We start from the raw sequence: 21,041 nt of genomic DNA on the forward strand, positions 1-21,041 counted from the left end.
CAACATGGGATATGGAGTACTGTTAATAAGCCCATTGGCGTACAAGGGATACAAAAGGAAATATGCGAAACAAAGAACAATGAAGGCAATTCATCTTTCCATGTGGTATGGCTTTTGGATTGGCTTAAAGGTTCAGTTATAAGCTTTCCCTATCTACTGAGAGCCAGTTTGGTCGTTGATCGCTCTGAGAAAGCTGGGTGGAGTTAAAAATGAAAGGGGGGAAGAGCAGTTCCTTTTTGCACTAAGCGCCTGTGTGTGTGATCGGCAGCAACGGGGCGAGCAGAATTGAGCCCAGCTCGAACAGGTTTAGCCGGGACTGGTTTTGGCCTTTGAGCTGAACAGGGCAGGGTGGAGACCAGGAATGTAACGCGGCGCCCTCACACACTCGGTGGACAGGGGGAAGCGAGTCCCTCCGCGGTGAAGAGAAAAGTTTCTTCACCGGCTACGATCAACCGCCTTGTTCACGATTCAAAGGTAAGAATCAAAGTAAACAACCTCCATCAGTTAGAAATGCAGTTTAGAGTTGGCATAGCAGGAATTGGTACATGATTTGTCACCGCGCACTACACATCATTCAGAAGTTACGGTGAAGTGCTGTGGGCTGCGGTCGCTTACATTTATTTGAAAACAAACTGAAAGGAAGATGCCAACCAGCCATCGCGAGAAGTTCCGGGCATGTTTTCCTGTTTAGACACAAGTAGAGCTCGTAATTTCTATCCACAGTGCACAGCGTTGCTTTGTTTGAGAGTCAGCTTAAATAAGACTTATCTTATATTCTCTACAAATGAAATAGTTCGATCAGTAATGGATACAGGCTTAAGACTTTTTTTAAATAAATAAATAAATGTCATAAAAGGGTTTGAAGCTTATTTGTCATGAACATTGATTCATATTTCATATTCATAATTCTTACATTGTTCATGCAATCCGAATGCGTTATACAAAAACCACAACCTTGCTGTCTTCACATAAGCTACTTCGGATAGTCGATAGATAAAGAGGAATCATTACTGAGTCACTAGAAGAGTCAAATACTCTAAAATGGAGCTGTGTTGCAAATGCAAATGCACAGTCTGAGCTGTAGGGTCGTAGTTACAAACAAGTATACATGGTACAAACATCACATGCCACAAAAAATAAAAACAAAATTTATTTTAGCTAGAGGTGCCCAAAGAATTTTTTCAAACCTCTCAAAAGTGCCATACTGCTGCTTTGTCTGCCTATTGCGGAATGAACTGTTAAAATCGATTGTAATTTAACAAATGTTTGCTTCTTTTCTGTTCTCTCTATAATCTCTAAATCTTGTTGCATGAGAGTAAATCTGGGGGAAAGTAAAGGAAGGCATAGATCAAGAAGATGATTTAGAAATAACTGGCCTTGACTAAGACAGTCTGTCAATTGTCAGTGAACAGTCATTTTGAAAGGATTAGGGACTGCCCAGCAGCTTTATTTCAAATAAATACAAATCGATTTATAAACAAAGAATCCACAATATCACAGACAGCTTGATGTAATTAGTTAACCAGATATTTAAAATAATAATATTGTTAACATTGTTAATTTGTGTGATGTGTCAGTAACGGATATGCTTTTGTTCTCATCTGATAATGCACAATTGTGAACTATTTGTTAAATTTGTGATAGATTGTTGGACGCTTCGTTATCTGATGTTTTTGTTATGCAAGATTAATTGGTCATCTGGCTCTATTATTTTTAAATTTACAGCACTGTATGAAGCCTTGATTAAAGTCCAATACTGTAAATCAGTGAGGACTGTTGTATCAGTAAAAAATAAAAAAGTATCAAGCTCTGATCTTTCATAACTTTATTTTTTTTTTAAATCACGAGGGAATTAGCAAAAAGGACAAAAGGTCACTAATAAGTCAATATTTTCAAAGTTGAAATAAAAATCATGAATAGATAAGCAACATATAACAGAAAAATAGAAAACAGACAGAGAAGAGATCTTAAAAACAAGGGAAACCAAAGTCATGCTGGCAAAACATGCCAAACAAAGAAAAGGAACAGTATGTGCACGTGAATGCAAGATTATTGCAGATAAAATTACTTAATGCTAGCACAAAATTATGAAATAGTAAATGTATTTGGTGTATACAGTTCAGAACAAACATGAAAATGTTTGAAAATGTATAAATAGCAATTTATTTAGGTATTTATTGCTATAATAACTTTTTAATGACCTCATGTAAATATGGTAAGTCACTTATTATCTGAATAGTATCTACAGTTTAAAAATATTAAGAGGAATTCCAACATTTTCTACTTTAAATTTAAATTAGTAGCTTGAGGTGTTTATTCTTTGTGCTTTTTGTATATATAAAGCAATATTGTGTCTTTAAGTAGACAACACAAAGTAGATTAGACAAACCCTTGGGACATAAGCAATAACTCTTTAAAATGTGTTTCTCAACAGCTTGCATTGCAAAATGCAGCAGGTCTGGTCATGCATAACTCAGAAAGAAAATCTTACTTTTAAATAAATAACTTGGCAAACAATTACAGTGACATGGTATCATTAGTACTGGTGATATTTATTAAAGATCACTAATATATTAAGTACTACATAATGCTAAACAAAAAAATTATTCTGCATTTAAATGTATAATCAGTCAAGTATAATTCTAACCAGTCTAAACTTGATCTTTCATGCTACTTTAACATGGTTGCAGTGTTATAAAGTTGTATATCTTTAAATGTATTATTTGACACACTTTATCCAAAGTGATGTTCAAATTGAATACTATCAAATTATTAATCTGGTCAGTGTAGAAGCCACAGACAAGAATAAACATTTTCTCGTTCTTAACAAATAAAAATTCTGTTAAAAGACTAGGAACAGTTACATTCAGTACACATAATCAACACAAACAAAAACCTATGAGTAATTTATAAAGGTGTTTTGCAAAGGACTTATGACTGCTTATGACCGCCATTAGTTTTAAGTAAACAGGTTTTCTTATTTCCATTAGCACAAGGAAACACGTTGCAATTATTGTACTTGGTAAATTCCAACACTGTGCAGATGATTATTAGGTTGAATATTCTGGCATAAGGCAGCAATACATGAAACTAAATAGTTTTTAACAAAATACCAGAATCAGGAGAAATAAGGATAGAACAATATTTCAGAGCTTATTGTAACTCAGGGCAGGAGCAAACACTTCTGGAGTGCTATCTTTTATGATTAACAGCTCCACGAAAAGTTGTACAAGGTGATTTAAAGTCTTGTGCAGTGCTTTACTATTTATGTGTAGCCTTTTTTGTTGACCTGCACCCTTTTTGGGATTTTGTTAGATAAGCTGACTTAATCTCTGTCAACCAAAAAGCTTTGGAGTTGTAAAAGTGCTAACTGTGTAGAGCATATCAACATACAACAACAGAACAAGGCTACATTAAACTTCTTAATACCTAAAAGTTATCAAACACCAGGTTTCTTGCTATTTATGAACACTATCATGTCTTAAAAGCATTGCTGACACATCAGGAAATGTTGAGGCCTCATGTCTAGGCGTGTGCATTCTTGCTGGGACATTTTTGTATGTGCATCATACTCTAGAGTTCATAATAACACTATCTCTAGTTTTAAACATTTCAATACTATATGAATGCATGAACAGTAAAAATAAAACAAGGTATTTTGCAAAATCATATTTAGAGAATAGATTGTAATTAGTGAGAGAAGAGCTACAATACTGCTACAATACTCTTTAATGAGCTTGATTTTTCTAAAATATTTACAATAACCAAACATGGAATGCTTTAAACTTAAAACTAAAGATGTGTTATCCTAGATATTTCCTAAAATTGCTATAAAGATTTCAAAAGAAACAGAAAAACCTTCTTTACTCTATTTTCTCCATTTGCCACCCTCCTTCCTTTACCCATAGTGAGTCACTCAAAACCCACAGACTATGTTTCTATGGAGATATTCACAATACAAATAAATTTCTGCATGGGGACGCTGCATATAGCAGATTAAAACTTTAACTGGCAAATCACACAACCAACAGGACATTATGTTCAGAATCAGACATTTCAAGTTTTGTGAGGTAGTTGTTAATGTTTTTTATATGACTTGGCAGTTTTCTAAATATGAAGTTAAAGACTTAAAACTTATATGAGTACTGTTATGTTCCTCCCACAGACTGTACCCCCTGCTTCAACATGGCCCATCGCTCTCAGTGTTCTTCAGTGGGAGAAAACCCACTGGATCCTAACTATCTTCCACCGCATTATCGGGAAGAGTACAGACTGGCAATAGATGCTTTGGTGGAAAATGACCTCGATGGATATTATAAATTTCTGCAAGATGCCAATGTTGTTGAGTTTCTGTCAAAGCCAGAGATCGAGCACATTAAAAATAGTCTGCACTTGCCACAAAGTGTTGGATCTTTACCAGAGCTGCCTTACCATGAAGTAAATGATGAGGGGTCATCAGATACTTATTGGCCACTGCACTCTGACTTGGATGCACCAGGATTGGACCTAGGTTGGCCATTGCAACAACACTGTTTTATTGGGCCCACAGAAGTCACAACACTGGTAAACCCTTCAGACCCTGAAATGCCCAGCATCAAGGAGCAGGCCAGACGGCTAATCAAAAATGCACAGCAGGTTAGTTGTTAGTGCTTATTTATTAATACATGTACTGTTTTAAAGAGTAAATTTAGGTTTATATTTGTATGTGTGTAGCCTACCTTCCCTTACTCCAGCACCCCCACATGATCTGAAGCCAGTTAATGCCACTGTGTACCTTATTAAAGAGCAGATGAGTTTAAAGCAGTATGCTGATTCTGTTTACTTCGATATGATCATTTATAATGGTGTACTCTCAATGCACCACAAACAAATAATAATATACTAATAAGGCTGGGAAATATGGCAATGTCTTGAATGTGTGATAAAAATGTGTGACGGTGGTTTGGCCATACCATTTATACTGGGGTATAAACAGATCAGCAATGATGTTCTGTAAATTGCCGCATATGTACTGCTTTTCTCATGTGAACTGAATAGAATGGCTTCATCTCAATTCCATGGAACTGAAACAAAGAAGCACAGCTGAGGAGAGACAGTTGTCATTCATATCATTTATTGGTGCTTTTTGCTTTTCCATCTTTTCTTTATTGCTAATGAAAAAAACTTAATTATGTGTCAGTTATTTTACTAACGGGAATAACTGGAATAATAATTTCATGATTAAGAAAAACATATTTTAAATAACATCATTAAGCTCATTATAGTCTAGGGACCTTTAACCAGGTTTTAAGCATGTACAAGCTTCATTTGACATGACATTGCCGATTTATACCGATACCTAAACAAATTCGAATGTTCTTTACCCTACAGGTCATTGCTGTAGTAATGGACATGTTCACGGATGTTGACATATTTAACGATCTACTCCAAGCTGCTGAGCGCCATGTGCCCATTTATATACTTCTGGATGAACAGAATGCCCATCACTTTGCTGCCATGGTGGCCAGCTGCAAAGTTAACTTGGATATGGTTCATGTAAGAGTTTGTTGTATTCATAAAGAATTTAATTCAATAAAACAAGGGAAGATTCCTGTAAATTAGAATGTGTGGCTTAGGTCAAGTATATAAATCTACAGATGAACAAGATGCACGCACTGACTTATTTTACTGCTTGTGGATAATTGTTTCAGATGATGCGGGTGAGGACAGTAGCTGGCATTACATATTTCTGTCGCACAGGGAAATCATTTAAGGGACAGTTGATGGACCGCTTTCTTCTAGTTGATTGTAGAGCAGTGCTCAGTGGAAATTACAGGTGAGATCAGGTGTATCATTACAGTATATTTCAAAAACTCAATAATCTACATTTTAATTTCTGAAATTTCTCTTTTTTTAGTTTCATGTGGTCTTTTGAGAAGATACATCGTTGCCTTGCTCATATGTTTTCTGGAGAGCTTGTGGCATCTTTTGATGAGGAATTTCGCATTCTTTTTGCTCAGTCCCAGCCCCTTGTTGTTGAAAATGCTCTTGTACCTGTTCCATCCGATAGCAGTAGTGGATACATAAGCAATCAGTTTGGGTTGAAAAGGTCACAGTCACAGAGGAATCCCCAAGGATTTCGACGCCAGACTGAGCTTATGGCATACCCTTTTGGAGATCGCAATGAGTCTGCTATGCCCTTTAAGAGGGATGATCCGTTCCGCCACACCGTTGAACCCGGAGGTGCTTTGCATGTCAGCAAATTTGCTTCACAGCAGTTCAGAATGCAACAGTCCTTCCTGGAGCCTGGCCGACCACTTGCTTCACGACAGCTAGATATGAACACATATAAAAGGCACAGCTATGCAGAAGGCACTTGTGAGAGCTACTCGTCTTCTCGACAGTACATGAAGCAACGAGTCATGAACAACTTGGAAGAGATGGAAGCACATTTCCAGAGAGACCAACAGTTCTATCACAGTGAGGGTATGGGACCAGAAACTGGACATGGACGCTTTGACCCACTACGGAGCTCTGTTCCTCACCAGCTAGATCGTTACTCTGACCACATGTATCAACCAGAACTTGAAGCACCTGTAAGCCAAAATGTCTTATCTTCTGATGATCTCGGACATGATCTAGAAAGCAAGCATCATCAGGGTGGTGGTCATTTTGCACAACCAAGTCAAAAAAGACCCAGTGTGGGACAAGCTTATACCTGTCTGAACTCACCCACTCATCCTCAAGACCACAAGCAAATGTTTACAGGTGGAGAGCAGGGAAGGTCAACCCAAGACCCGAGTGTAAAGCAGGGGTTACGAAGCTGGAGAATCAATTCCTATCTTAGTGCATTTGAAAATGCTGGTGAAGAAGGCTTGCAACAACCTTTAGGCCCTGATGCCTTTGATGAGCCACACCAACCTGAAATCAGAGCAAAATACCCAGAGGCATCGGGGCTTTCTTTTAACACACAAGAAATAACTAATACACAAAGTAAACATAAAATAGATTTTAGGCCCCGCTATGGTAAACCCATTTTACCAGACAGAGACTTAGAAAAACTTATTGGTTCTGAGCAGACTTCTGCAAGAAAAGCACTTACATCAACAGAACCAGAGAATGAAAAAGAAAAGGATTCAAACATTCCAAAGGATATCAGCATCACCAAGCACGAATCCTTCCGAAGCAAAATCAACCCACTGCTGCAAAGGAGTTCCCGGCTACGTTCGTCCCTCATCTTTAGCTCATCTAAGGTAGAGCAACACAGCTCCACAACGCTTCAAGAGGACGAAGACAGCAAGCCAATCAAAAAATCTTCCATTGTAGCAGAGATTTTAGAGAAGAGAAGATCTTTTTCTAGGGAACCTTTTGACTGGAACAAGCACAAAAAGACAGAAGAAAAAGACAGAAATGCCCCTGCACAAGAACTTCTAAAACCAGTGACTTCTAAACCAGAGGACACCAAAGAGGTGACTTCTAAACCAGAGGATACCAGTAAGACGACTTCTGCCATGGACACCAAAGATATCAAAGTGGAATCTATTAATCCTGTACCTGAAAAACAAGACCTGCAACCAGAGGCAAAACCGACAACACCTTCGCTGACCTTGACTGATCCAGCAAGCCGTCTGCAGTATTTTAATGAACTGTCTCAAAAGAGAAGAGAGTCAAAATCAGATCTAGAATTTTTTACTTTTAACAAAAGTCAAGAACCACAGCCAAAAAAGCCAGACATTACTGAAAATCCATCAAGTTCAGCAACCACAGTTTCGTCTGTTGACATAACGATTACAGAACCCATCTCAACAACAATACCAGCAGATTCTGCTACAAAGCCATCCGTGCTCATATCAAACTCACAGCCGAGTGACAGCTCAGTGCTGACAGATGAATCCACAGATGCAACAAAGAAAGACACAGCCAAGGAACCACCAAGACCAACCAAGCCTCTTCCGTCACCAAAGTTTTTTAAGAGAGATGCACTCAAACCTTTCAAAAGTCCTAACCAACGCCGCATCTCATGTGGTGATGATATTCTTACAGATGCAACAGATGCTGAAAAGAGTGAATTTAAAAAGTCTCGAAGCTTCAGCACATCAGGCATGACACGATCAGAGTCTAAGGAAAGTCTTAACTTAAGCCGACAGGGCTCCAGCATGTCTCTTAATGTCACAGAGGGCAAAGACACAAAGCCCCTTGACTTTTTTAAGAAGCATACACAGAAACTAAAGGGCATTCTTGCACCCAAAGGAGAGAAAAAAAATGCAGCAGCATCAGTCACAGCTAAGGACGAGCAAATGAAAACTGTACCAGAAGTAGCAGAGGAGCCACCCACCAATGTAAAAGAAACAAACGCTGACTTGACGTCAGCGTCAACTAAGAATTCCAAGTCAACAAATAAACCAAGTCAATCGCGCTATCAGTCCTCCACCTCTAATGTCTTATTTAGCAGCAACCTGAGAGATGATACCAAGGTAATCCTTGAACAAATTTCTGCGAACAGACAGGAGCTTACCAAGCAGGCAGAAGAGACTGGAAGTGCTGAGGGGGGAAAAGGAGGTCACGTTTCAAACCTGGATCGTGAGCCATTCCAGCGTTACCAGACCCGGAACCGGTTCACCCGAGCTCCACCTAACCCACAAGAGCGGGATACCTTGCTAAAGAGAATAGAGAGCATGCGCAAAGAGAAGAAGGTCTACAGTCTCTTTGAGGTACATTGTCATAGTCAAAAAGAGTGCTGCATGGAATGGCAAAGCAAAAGCTTATAGTGGTTACTGTATAGTTTGATTTAGGATCATGTATGTAGCAATATTCCTTTGTAATTTATTTCTAAAATGACAACAGCAAAGACAGTTTACTGCATGCTAGTGAGCAATACAAAAACACTGGTATTTAAACAATAAAATAAGCCCCAGTGTTCTGCAGTTACATTTAAAATGCTTTGCAATTGTAAATAATGATGCAACTGCATAGTTTATTTATGCTGGTTTTATATTTTATATTGCTTTTCTCCATTTCATTTTTATTAACCGCTTTAACCTGGTCAGGGTTCCGGCTGGTCCGGCTTTATCAGGAAACACTGGGTGCAAGACAGGAATAGCCTAAACAGGGTGATAATCTGTAGGAGGGCTTTGTTAGTTATGTTGTGTAATTAAAGATGAGACAAAATTGGATTTTTTTCACAAATGCACAGGGTTATGTTTGGAGGAAGTTGTTGTTGAAGGGCGCATCATGGTTTGGGGCTGCTCTGCTTCCTCAGGGCTTGGACACCTTGCAGTCATTGACAGAATTTAAAGGTGTATCAAAACATTTTACAGGAGAATGTAACGGTAGCAGTCCATGGCCTGAAGCTGAAGAGACGTTAGATAGCAAAAATACAGTAAAATGATGTAAAGCATTCAAGTACATAATCAAAAGAATGGTTAAAAAGATTTGTCAATAATCTTGACCTTAACCCTAGTGACATGTGGTTGTGCATGCAAGCCATTCCAGAAATATTTATAAACAAACACATTTGCTGGGAGAAATTATTCCTCCTATACATTGTGCAGATCTCACTTGCAGCTAAAGGACACATTTTGTTTAGGTGATTGCTGTTAAAGGGGGGGGGGGGGGGGGATTTACAGGTTATTATATAACCTGTAAAAATAAAAGGTGGTGGGATTTTAATTGTTTCTGCAACTGATTTTTTTTTAAAATATGACAAAACCATTACAGAAATGTCTCAAATATTAAATATTACCTGATAGGTGTACAGTTTTATCAATTATTAACATTCTGTTTTAGATAGCAAACAGACTGCTACAACAGTTAAATATTTGTCAGTGTTTAAACGTTTTGATAGTAATAATTGTTTCACTCACATGTCTGTCCTTTTTTCTTTCAACAGATTGGGAATAACCTTGGATAATGAAACATGCTGGAGGGGCATACCATCTATGAAACAGTCTGAGACCACAGAACTCTAGAATGTGCCAGACCTTGATGTAAAAAACGCCACAGCGCACAGAAACAGCACAACCTCATATAGGAGGGATCTTTCTGAAGCAAAGAAATAGTCCTCAGATTGTGCCAATAAGCTTTCAGTCGACAGACTGAAATATATATCTATCTAAAAAAAAAAATCAGCAGACAATGCTTTGTGTTAGGAAACAAACATGATTGCAGAATGGATAAACCACAACCAGCCAAATGGAATTTTATAAGGCTTTATGATGTGTGTTGATCGGAGTTCAGTGTTTGTAACATGTCAATATAACTCCATTTTAGGTGTGGCAAAGTGGACTGACATGCCTAGACAGAATTCTAAGCACGAGAGGAAAAACTCTCTCTCCAAGACACGTCATGCTGGAACCACGCCTGTGGCTTAGCTGTGCCAACGGAATACAGCCATTAAGAAGTCCAAGCAGGACTGGTTTAAAACAAAACCTCAGCTTACGAGGAAGAAACAAAGCAATATTAAGATGTACAAAAGTGAATGTTAAAAGAGCTTAAGAATTGACTGAGGATGTGGGTGGAAAATCTCAACATGAGATTGAAAGGAATATGTAGAAAGTTGTTCAAAAGTTTGCTAAGACAATGAAGGTCACTATTAAGAAAACAAACTAAAAGTTATTAACAGAAACGGTATTCCCCTTGTAGGGGCAAATATGTTCTTATCCTAACCGCAACAAAGATTGACATGTTAAAGGATCTTCCCATTGTGCTCTCTATCATACTGAGACAGTGAAATCAATACAAGCATTATCTGCTGTATAACCCAGATTGTCCTAGAATTTGTTTTTTTAAGTCAAAATTATATTTTAACACATACTTTTTACAGTTACTTCTAGTTTTACTGTCTCAATAACTGGAGGACAATGTACAAACCCCATTTCCGTAGAAGCTGGAACACTATTATAAAAAATATAATAAAACCTAAAAACTTCTTAACTAACAAGGGTACAATGAAAACATTTTCAATGTTTTTACTGACAAAACCTAATAGTATTTTGTAAATATAAATAAAAAAAATAGAATGTGACGCCTGCAACACACTCAAAAAAGTTGGGACAGAGGCAAAATAAAGTTACACAAGTAACACTGTTCTGGAAGGTTCCTCAATAGCAGTTCTACTGGTATCAGGTGAGATCATCAAGATTCAGTATAAAAGGAGCATCCACTAAAGGCTTAGTCTTTGCAAGCAAGGATGGGTCATGGTTCATGAAAGGATTGTCAGTCAGCTGAAAAACAAGATTGCAACGAATTTCTTTCACCACCTACAGATCATATCATTAAAGGATTCAGGGAGTAAGATGCAGACGCGTATGGAGAGACAAATGCTACCATCAAGACGACATCTTTTTCTTGGAACTTGATGTCTATTTTAGCTGGACTATACTAGACTTCATTTTCCACAAATTACAACAGTGTGGCTTCATAGAGAGAGAGAGAGAGTATGCACTTGACTCAAATCTGACTACTACTGTAAATGTATGGCACATTATGAAGCTGTAGAATAGTGGTTAAGGTACTGGACTAGTAACCAGAAGGTCGCTGGTTCAAGCACCACCACTGCCAGGTTACTGTTGCTGTTGGGCCCTTGAGCAAGGCCCTTAACCCTAAATTGCTCAGACTGTATACTGTAACTGTAATGTAAGTCGCTTTGGATAATAGCGTCTGCTAAATGCCGAAAATGTAAATGAAGAGGAAAATTAGACGATGATGAGCACAGACTTTTGAGCAGCAAAAGTTTGTATCCAGCAAGAACAGAACTCTACCTACAACACTGCAACGATTTATATAAATTCCCAAACGATTAAGGTGATGTTACCTAGTCGTGAACATGCCTCTGTCCGCCTTTTTGAGTGTTTTGCAGGCATCAATTTCTAAATTTGTTTTTATTTAACAAATAGAAAGTGTCTCAACTTTTTTTGAAATGGGGGTTGTATGTAAATATGACTTTGTATTGACCATGCCATTACAAACATATTTTATTATACATGGTTAGTTATATAATGTCTCAGGTCTGGGCCTAGGCTCAATAATGTCAATGCAAAGTTTTAATTATAGTACCAGACAAACAGGTATTACAGAATACCAAAGAAAACTATGCACCCAACAAGGTGCATGCTGTAAAATAGTAGTGTTTGATAAAGTCTGATCAAATTTAATAATTGGTACAGTGTTGATTACCAATAACTTGAGGCAATTGTCATTTTTTTTATTTTGGAAAAATGTAGTCAAGTCATTTTTGTATTATGTGAATAAATGAAAAGAAAGAATTGTAAATAGAGGGTTTTAAACTATTTACTTTTGATTCACTTAGGCTCAATTAAAAACATCACAACACAATACAATGTATAAACAACATCTGGCCACTAAGATATTTCTATACTCTAGGTCAGCTCAATTTGTACAGGAACATCAGTAAACATGTCATATTTTCCTTAGTAGTCATTAAAATTTCTTATCAGTTATGGTAACTATTTCAGTTATGCAGGGTATGTGTAAATAATTCACCATGCATCAATGTCTCAGCATCCAGACAAGTATCCATGTTCTGGGTGTTTCCTGGCTCTTCCTGTAAATGTGCTACCTGCTCCAATATCTGGTGTTCTAGATCCAGTATTCACATTCACACACAATAACAACAATTACAAAGAGGAGAACTTAGATTTCAGTAAGTGTAGCAAGTTACATAAAATAACATACCAGCTTTCAGTAGCTGCTCTGTGGTGTATTCAGCAGAGTGTACCTCAGTGGGGAGTCTTTCTGTAGTCTAAGAACAGAAACGTACAGATTAATATATATATATATATATATATATATATATATATATATATATATATATATATATATACACATATATATTAATCTGTAAAACATATCTTGCCTCTGTTGTTTAAAAATTGTACAATTATATAATTATATAAAAAACATCAGGTTAAAGTATTTTTTAATAGATAAGCCCTCCTTTTTTAGAGCCTACTTACAAACACAGTGGACAGGCTCTTGTGCTGTCCAATCAGCTGCTGCAATTGGTTTTCAAACTTCATCCTAGCAGAGAGTGTTAATTGTGTTTAATTCAAGTCCGATGCAACAACAGCTTTAAAGCAAAACCATTCACCTTAAGTAATACAGTGCTGGAACCCCCTGTGAACCATGTAGTGTGAAAACAATGACTAAAGGAAAACTCTGAGACATTGCACTTTAGAATTATGGCCTGTAGCTGGACTATTAACTAATTAATTATTAAGCTGCATAAAACTGATTTACATAAAATTCAATATTTCAAAGTTTTTTTCTGTACTTTAGCCGACATCGATTACATCAGACAATTGCAACACAGATTGGTCAAAATTGAAATAATTTAGTAGATGGTATGGTTAAAATAAAAAGCTACATTTTCTGATCTTGGCCAATTCCAATGTTATGGTAGAAACCAGCTCCAAATGAATTGCTGTTTTTCATGTTTTGATCACATTAGGCTACATGAAAACCCTGCCTTTAACTATTAGTGAGGGCCAGTTTATGTTAATACTCCACTTTTCATTTTTATATGCAGCCATATGTAGTTCCCTAGTTTCTTTTGTAAAGAAAAAAGAAAAAACAAAAAAACATTAACAGTAAAAAGCAATACCGTATTTTTCGGTGTCTTAGTTTTGTTTCCTGGATTTGACAGTAGTAATGCTGTACAAGTTCTTCTTTCTGTTGCTTTACTTCAGACTGTCTGCATTAAGAGAGCTCAAACATTACAACAGCAGAACAGAAAGAGTTGATGTAATGATAGATGTGTAGCATCACAGTTCTTCCCTGAGTTCTCGGAAACAATCATTGTCACCATGTAAACATTAGTATGGAAGTTTGACAGGTGGCCTGTTACAGTAAACACAAAAAACTGTTGAAGGGTCTAGGACAGTATGTACATGTATTCACATACATATCTGTATTTACATTTGTTCTATGAGGGTCATGTTTTGGAGTAGGACCCCAATCCAGCTTAAGTCCCAAAAAGCACTTTTTAAACTATATTTTTATTAAAAGTAATTAAGACCAATATGGTACATGATAGAAATTATTTTTAAAGAATTAAAATAGATTATTCTTTAGAAAAGCATTATGTCATGGCTAAGGGAACAGATGCTAAGAAAAATAATTATGTATTTGGATGCTCTTCTAAAAATTTACTTCATTAGTTTAACCAGTAAATATGACTCTGGGTCATCCCCCCCCCCCACCCCCACAAAAAACCCCAAAAACAAACAGTTACTAGTTGATAATCCTGCTTATTCTTTGTGATATTAAAGAGCAAAAGCGGGTTATCAACATGCTGTTGTTGATGTAACAATGTTGGTGTAATAAAATTCAAGTCTGAACATGCTCAGCACTCAGTTCTACCCTTGGATGCAAGATCACAAAGTCATCACCCGATTCACCCGAGGCTAATCCCATGCCAGATTAACCCCTCTCCAAACAGCTCCTCATTCCATGGACTGTTAGCACAGCATTGCACTTTCCCCTAACCGCTATAGTGTTTACTTTATTTACATATTAGCATTAGCACACAGCTGCCACTTTCGGGTTTGTTAAAAGTACTACTATGATGGAAAAATGACCAGAGGAAGATGCAGCATAGATGTACAAGTTAAACATCAGACTTTGTGTCAACATAGGACAGTGGTATGTTCAGGGTCTCAATTCACTTGGCAAGTTGTCAATACTTGGTAATGAATTGAAAAAAACTTGTCTGAGAAGAAAGAGTCAGGCATGGGCACTTCAAGACGTTAAATAGACACAGCGCTGTCCTCAGACTAAGAGGGCTGCAAACACCATGGAGTTGCTGTCTGGGTTCACAGAAACATTGCTACATGCATAATATTCTACAACCCAGTGAGTAGCAGAGTTATATCAGCCAAATTTACACCAATTGCTGACAAAGGAAATGAAGAGACTGAACAATTCAAGGACATTGAACATGTACTCTAATGATTTCAATGCAAGAGTCAGAGAAGATGCAAAAGTATGGAGCTCAAACGCTGCCATAAGTATTTGAATCTGAATTTTATAAATTTGAAATATTTCAATCTGAATTTTATAAATTTGAAATATTTCAATCTGAATTTTATAAATTTGAAATATTTAATGGCGTAATTTATAAATTTGATATTTAACAATGCTTTTTTGTGATTTGAACTTGTGAGGTAATGACATTAGCTGTTGAAAAAATTTCATTTCAAAATCACAACTTGCAATTTTCAGATTTTAAAAATTCAGATAAAAAAAATTCAGATCTCTCAGATTCAAATCTCAGAAATACGAATTCAAGCTTGAGGTGAAACATCCGGGTTTCCCAGGAAAAGTAAACTTTCCAGAGCGATCGAACGCAGCATTTAACCAATCACAGCGCTGCCTCACCTGCGTTCATGTCTGTGGAGGAGAAATGAATCCCAATGAGGTAAGTGCATCCAAAGTGTCAACCTCAACTGACCAGATGAGTCGAACCAGGTGTGTTAGGTAAATGAGGTAAAGACTGAACTCTGAAGTGCTATACGGCACACCAGGAAAGAAGTTTCACAACATTTCTGAACTCCCCGTTTTAATATGTGCAAGCAACGGAATATCCATGCCTTCCTAAACTCAGACCAGCTCATGCCAAGCAAAACTCTTAGCTAACCACTACCAACAAGCTAGCTAACGCTAACTAACCTTATCCCGCGCGTTATCACGCCACCAGCGTTACATAACGCAAAATATAAAACTTGCCGTAAAGCACGTTGAGTATTTACCAGAACTATAAATAATTAGCTGACTGTGTGGATCTGAAGAACTTTGGATGCACTTACCTCATTGGGATTCATTTCTCCTCCACAGACATGAACGCAGGTGAGGCAGCGCTGTGATTGGTTAAATGCTGCGTTCGATCGCTCTGGAAAGTTTACTTTTCCTGGGAAACTCGGATGTTTCACCTCAAGCTTGAATTCGTATTTTTGAGATTTGAATCTGAGAGATCTGAATTTTTTTTATCTGAATTTTTTAAATCTGAAAATTGCAAGTTGTAATTTTGAAATGAAATTTTTTCAACAGCAAATTTCACCACCTCACAAGTTCAAATCACAAAAAAAGCATTGTTAAAATTCAAATTTATAAATTACGCCATTAAATATTTCAAATTTATAAAATTCAGATTGAAATATTTCAAATTTATAAATTACGCCATTAAATATTTCAAATTTATAAAATTCAGATTCAGATACTTATGGCAGCGTTTGAGCTCCATACAAAAGAAAGTGAAGTCCTTGGTAAATAAGGTCATGGTGCAAGAAACGGTAGGGGTCAGTCAGGTAGATTTCTGTACAGGCCACTCAGGTGAAATAAGGACCTGCCAGTCAATGCATGGACGTTACTGGTACCCAGGAATGCATGCAGATGTCCAGAAATTTGTTTATTCCTGCTTTTTCTGTGCACAAGCTAAGAACTCCCTAGTCCTTGCTGGCACCTTGGAACCTTTTTATATTCCCCAATAACCTTGAATCTACTTCTCTGTGGACCTCGTCACCTCCCAGAATATGAATCTAACACCACCATACTGGTTGTGATTAATCACTTATCTAAATAGTATTACTATAGTATTGTTTTTGTATTTTTTCGTTACATTGCATGAACATTATAAATAATATTTTGCAATATTTTTTATTACAGTTAGAATCTAAGTTCTGTGTATAAGAAACATTGAAACAGTTTAGAAGTACTCTTAGAGTACTGTATTAAGTACTGTTATGAAATTAGCTGTTTTGTTGCATGGTTGGAAACAATTTATTTAATGCCATGTTTATGAAAACTTCTACTCACCTTTGGGACTCTTGTTCAAGGTCTTCACATTTATACTGCAGAGATCTACATGTCTCTGTTACAGCAAATAGACAAGCAAATTAGTATTTGACAATTATTTAATAAGCACATTTTAAATGGATGGTTCTGCTAGGCACATGGGTGAGGCAGCAGTCTAATATGAAAGCCTATCACAGCTAGAACCTGGCTTCAAGTGTCAGTTGTACCACCAGGATGGTCAGACACTCTTTGCCACTTCTCAGCAAGGAAAGGACTGATGGGAAATGCAACAATGACTTGTGTGCTCAAGGCACAGGTGGAGAAAGACAGCATGTTAGGGCTGTTGTTAAAATGTGATCAGAATGCATGTGCTTAGACTAGACGGCAATGTGTTTAGACACATTTTAATTTGCAGAAATGAATGACAGGCTTCCATTTATTATGAATTAAAATAGCCGTATAGCCCCAGAACTACTTTTATAGACTAATTAATTTAATCATTAAATAAAATAAATAAGCAGTGTCCAGCTATGAGAACTAAACACCTTTCACTTCACAAGATCTGGTCGTAGAAATTAAACGATCTGGTGTTCCATTTTCTGCATAATAAACAGATTTGCTCATTTGTAGCCAAAGTGATTGTTTCTGTATGTATATTTAAAATACTATCACCTATCCATTCTTTCACAGTGTCACAAAGTCAGGAAACTTGCAACCCCTGGTTATAACTTTTTGCTAGCACGCATTAAAACATAAAATTGTATAGATCTCTTAAACTGTCTTCTGTGTCATAAATCAACTACAATCATCTGAAACTGTTGCACATAAGTACACATTATATGAAACAGGCCAAAATCTGAAAGTAAACCCTTTTGTCTGGATGGTCTGATGTAATAATAATAATAAAATAAAAAAACAGCAAAAAACCCTGATCTGCCACAAATTAGAAGCTGCTGGAACACTGATGGCACTGTCTACAGTGTAGGAAACTTTTCATTGCCATGGGCCTATAGGCTGGTTTGTTTCAGCACCTTTTTTATTTCATGGCAGACATGTTCTTTGCTGCTTCTTATGTTTTCATTGCCATCAGGAAAATTCAAACGAGACCTTGAATTAACTGTGGGTAAAGATAATCTTGCTGCATTGGAAGAAAATCATTTTGCCATGTATATATACAGTATTAAAAGCTAAGACACATAGAATGTTCAGAAATACGGATAATAAGAATTGCAATACAATATATTTTGTTGTGTTTGTTTAGCTTTAGTCCCTACAGGCTTAGGTATGTAACATACAGAAGCATCAAACTCAATGACTTAAATCCTGTATAAATTATATAAGTTGTAGAAATTGTTTCTGAATGCAAATATACTTGCATTTGGTTTAACAGAGCACTTTACCTTCTTTTTCATTTAAAATTCCCTGTAGCTTTGCTACCTCAGTGGCCACTGAAAAAAAAAGAAACAGAAAATATAAAAAAACAACAAAAATATATCATTTATATATTTCTTGACCTGAAATGACAAGTATGGTTACATGGTTAAATACACTGTACAAAAACCATATTTGGACAACATATATGTATATCTTTAATCTTTAACTGATCTACAATTGTTTACTTACAGGCATTTTCTTCATCTTGCAATGTGTTTGTTAGGGAAAGAGCCTCTTTTAGCTCTTCTTCAATAACTCGCTTGGCTACCAAATAAAATAAAATAGATTACATTAAAAAAAAAAAGAGAGTATTTTATATTTTAGAGTGATTTTCATTGATACAAGAACCAATTAATGTTGGTTTATGGAGAAAAATGTGTTTGGTGCAAGACAACTAACCTTGTTGCAAGTTTCTAAGCTTGCTCAACAGCTCTTCTATTTTCGGCTCTTTTTCACTTACTGTGCACAAAATCATTGCACGCACACGTTCAAAAAATTTTAAGTTTTGAGATACATAAAAATAATATTAAAATTCAGAAAATAAACAGTAACTGTTATTTTAACAATAAAATTCAGAAAATAAGCAGTAACTGTACATCTAAAGGTGCATACATGTGTTTCCTGTAAAGGATGTTTTGTCATTTATATTCAAAATCAGCAAACAAAGACCAGGTACGTTTGCATCAGTTTTAAAAGGTAAACTGTACAACAACCCAAATCACCCCTAGCACTGTACAGAATACTGTAATGTATGGCTTTCCTGCTTGTTGATACAGAAATACGAGAACAAATAAAAATAAAGTTAAATATTTAAAAGAAAACTTACCAGAAGCCTGTGGACGCCTCAGGATATCCTCAACATCGAAGGACTCTAAGAAGACGAGAAACGTAAGAACAGCCATTAGCAAGACAGTCGAACAATTAAGTTAACTCATAAGACGGTCATGTTACAAAATGGTATTTCATACAGTTCAGTGATATTGGTTTTATTTACGTGGATACATTTCGATGTATAATTGGGTAATTTAACTGTATGGAACACTGTAGTGCTTATGTAAAAATTAAAACATAATAATTAAGTGCTCGTTTAGCCTAACCTCACAAGCCGTTAGCATGCTAACATTTTTATAGAACTAGCTAACCAAAAATGCTTCAAATTATACCTAGCTAACCAAACCTCCAAATAAGTGTTATTATTCTCCCAGTCTTACCAACAATGCTCATTTTCCCGGCGCAGGAGTAAATACACTTGTTTGGTAACGTAAATGGTATGAAATTTGAATGTTAAAATATCTGGAGTGAATGTTGGTGTGTCGGTTGGTACTTTTATACATTTATCGGGAATCTTCAGCTCACGTGCAAACAAATCAGAATTGAAACAACTGCTGAATGACAAAGCCCGTTATTGCACACAGTAACAAAGTCTATCCATATACAGTATATAGGTTTAATCTGTATTCGAAATATACATAAATCTATGAAAATATAACACACAAAATAAACCCAGTGTATGGTGAACTACCCCGGCAAAACAGATTTGTGCTTTTGTGTAACTTTTTATGACCGTTTGTACACGAGTCGGTTCTTTTAGCCGTTTTTTAAATACACGAGTCGACTCGCGATTAAGAATCGACTTGTAAGGCCGCTTAGTATTTAGATTTTTACTAATTGAACTAATGGTATAAAAACAAGAATATTTTATACAATATGAACGAAATTACATTATGTTGTATTCTGAAATCGACCTTCACTACAGAATTCTTTTATTCTCAGCCCTTCTGACCAGTGGCGGAGCCAGACAATTTTCATAGGGGTGGCCAGACTGAGACCATTGCTCACACAGGGGTGGCACAGAAACTGATACCTTTTTTTATGTGGTCACTCACTCATTTACCTATACAGGCAGTAAGTGCCATGTAGAATTACATCACGAAGAATAATAAGCTTTTTTTTCTCTTTATTTTCTCTGACAAGTGAAAAACCAAAATATAGCCTATAACCTTAACGTTATGAGGAAGAATTTCAAAGATATTCCTTTGCAATACTTGATCATTTGGCTGCCAACTAGTGTGTAATGATGAGACTCAATTGAACCCCAGAACATGCTAGTGTGAATACATGGAAAACTAATTGTAATTTTCTTTCAACAATATGATACAGACTGACCAACACTATTAAGCCAAATCAGCATTGAAAATAGACTTTACTTTTAATAGCCTTCTACAATGCTGGAGCTTCTTAAAACGGAATATATTCTTTTAAATAGAAGTGTTATTTAACTGCTATTAAATTGTTTTCCAACAAAATCCGCCCAATTAGGCGGATAATCGTCCAATCTGGCAACACTGGAATGCGCAGAGCCAGCTGGTGCCTTTACTCGTAGCTCGCCACAAATACTACTAAATAGTAATAGTAGTACTAGTAGTACTAAGTAGTACTACTTCTGTAATTGTGTTGGGGGTTGACATTTATGTCGAGTGTATTACTGCACTGTTTTGGGGGAGAACTACTTCTTTGAGGTGCGCTGTTGAATTGCGTCCCTGTGAGAACACCTGCGTGCAGAAATGCTTCCGCAAAAAAAGTTGCCGGCAAAGCGGTGATGGGGGGCCGGAGGGGTGGCCGAAGATTCATTTATGGTGGCCATGGCCACCACTGGCCACCCCCTGGCTCCGCCCCTGCTTCTGACACAACTCCTAATTACAGATTACAGATACTGGGAATCGATGGAGTCGACTCGAAGAGTCTAATTCACGCGACAACGTAATTGTTGTATCAATCAAGAATACAAATTCAGTGTTAGTTAGAGATATTGTTGGCCA

At 36.7% G+C, this 21,041-nt stretch overlaps 2 protein-coding genes across 3 annotated transcripts; one reads left to right on the forward strand and one right to left on the reverse strand.

The window, feature by feature from the left end:
- The first annotated feature begins 299 nt into the window (after positions 1–299).
- fam83hb (family with sequence similarity 83 member Hb) lies at positions 300–12,249 on the forward strand. The gene is made up of 6 exons (XM_063013388.1): positions 300–474; positions 4,166–4,635; positions 5,371–5,535; positions 5,691–5,815; positions 5,897–8,690; positions 9,869–12,249. The coding sequence occupies exons 2-6, from the start codon at positions 4,186–4,188 to the stop codon at positions 9,887–9,889; spliced, it is 3,555 nt and encodes a 1,184-aa protein (XP_062869458.1). The 5' UTR covers positions 300–474; positions 4,166–4,185; the 3' UTR covers positions 9,890–12,249.
- Positions 12,244–19,598, reverse strand: si:ch211-199g17.9 (uncharacterized protein LOC108180085 homolog). 2 transcript variants are annotated; one of them, XM_063013399.1, is made up of 10 exons: positions 19,434–19,597; positions 19,049–19,093; positions 18,622–18,681; positions 18,412–18,486; positions 18,189–18,236; positions 16,810–16,864; positions 13,601–13,690; positions 12,954–13,017; positions 12,673–12,739; positions 12,245–12,576 (listed from the first exon to the last, which is right to left on the reverse strand). In XM_063013399.1, the coding sequence occupies exons 1-10, from the start codon at positions 19,444–19,446 to the stop codon at positions 12,449–12,451; spliced, it is 645 nt and encodes a 214-aa protein (XP_062869469.1). In that variant the 5' UTR covers positions 19,447–19,597; the 3' UTR covers positions 12,245–12,448. The 2 variants fall into 2 exon arrangements, with proteins under 2 accessions (XP_062869474.1, XP_062869469.1); XM_063013404.1 differs by lacking the exon at positions 13,601–13,690 and having other exon boundaries at positions 12,244–12,576; positions 19,434–19,598.
- Positions 19,599–21,041: the final 1,443 nt, after the last annotated feature.

The sequence above is a fragment of the Trichomycterus rosablanca genome, chromosome 2 (assembly GCF_030014385.1).
Source record: "Trichomycterus rosablanca isolate fTriRos1 chromosome 2, fTriRos1.hap1, whole genome shotgun sequence".
NCBI classification, from domain to species: domain Eukaryota; kingdom Metazoa; phylum Chordata; class Actinopteri; order Siluriformes; family Trichomycteridae; genus Trichomycterus; species Trichomycterus rosablanca.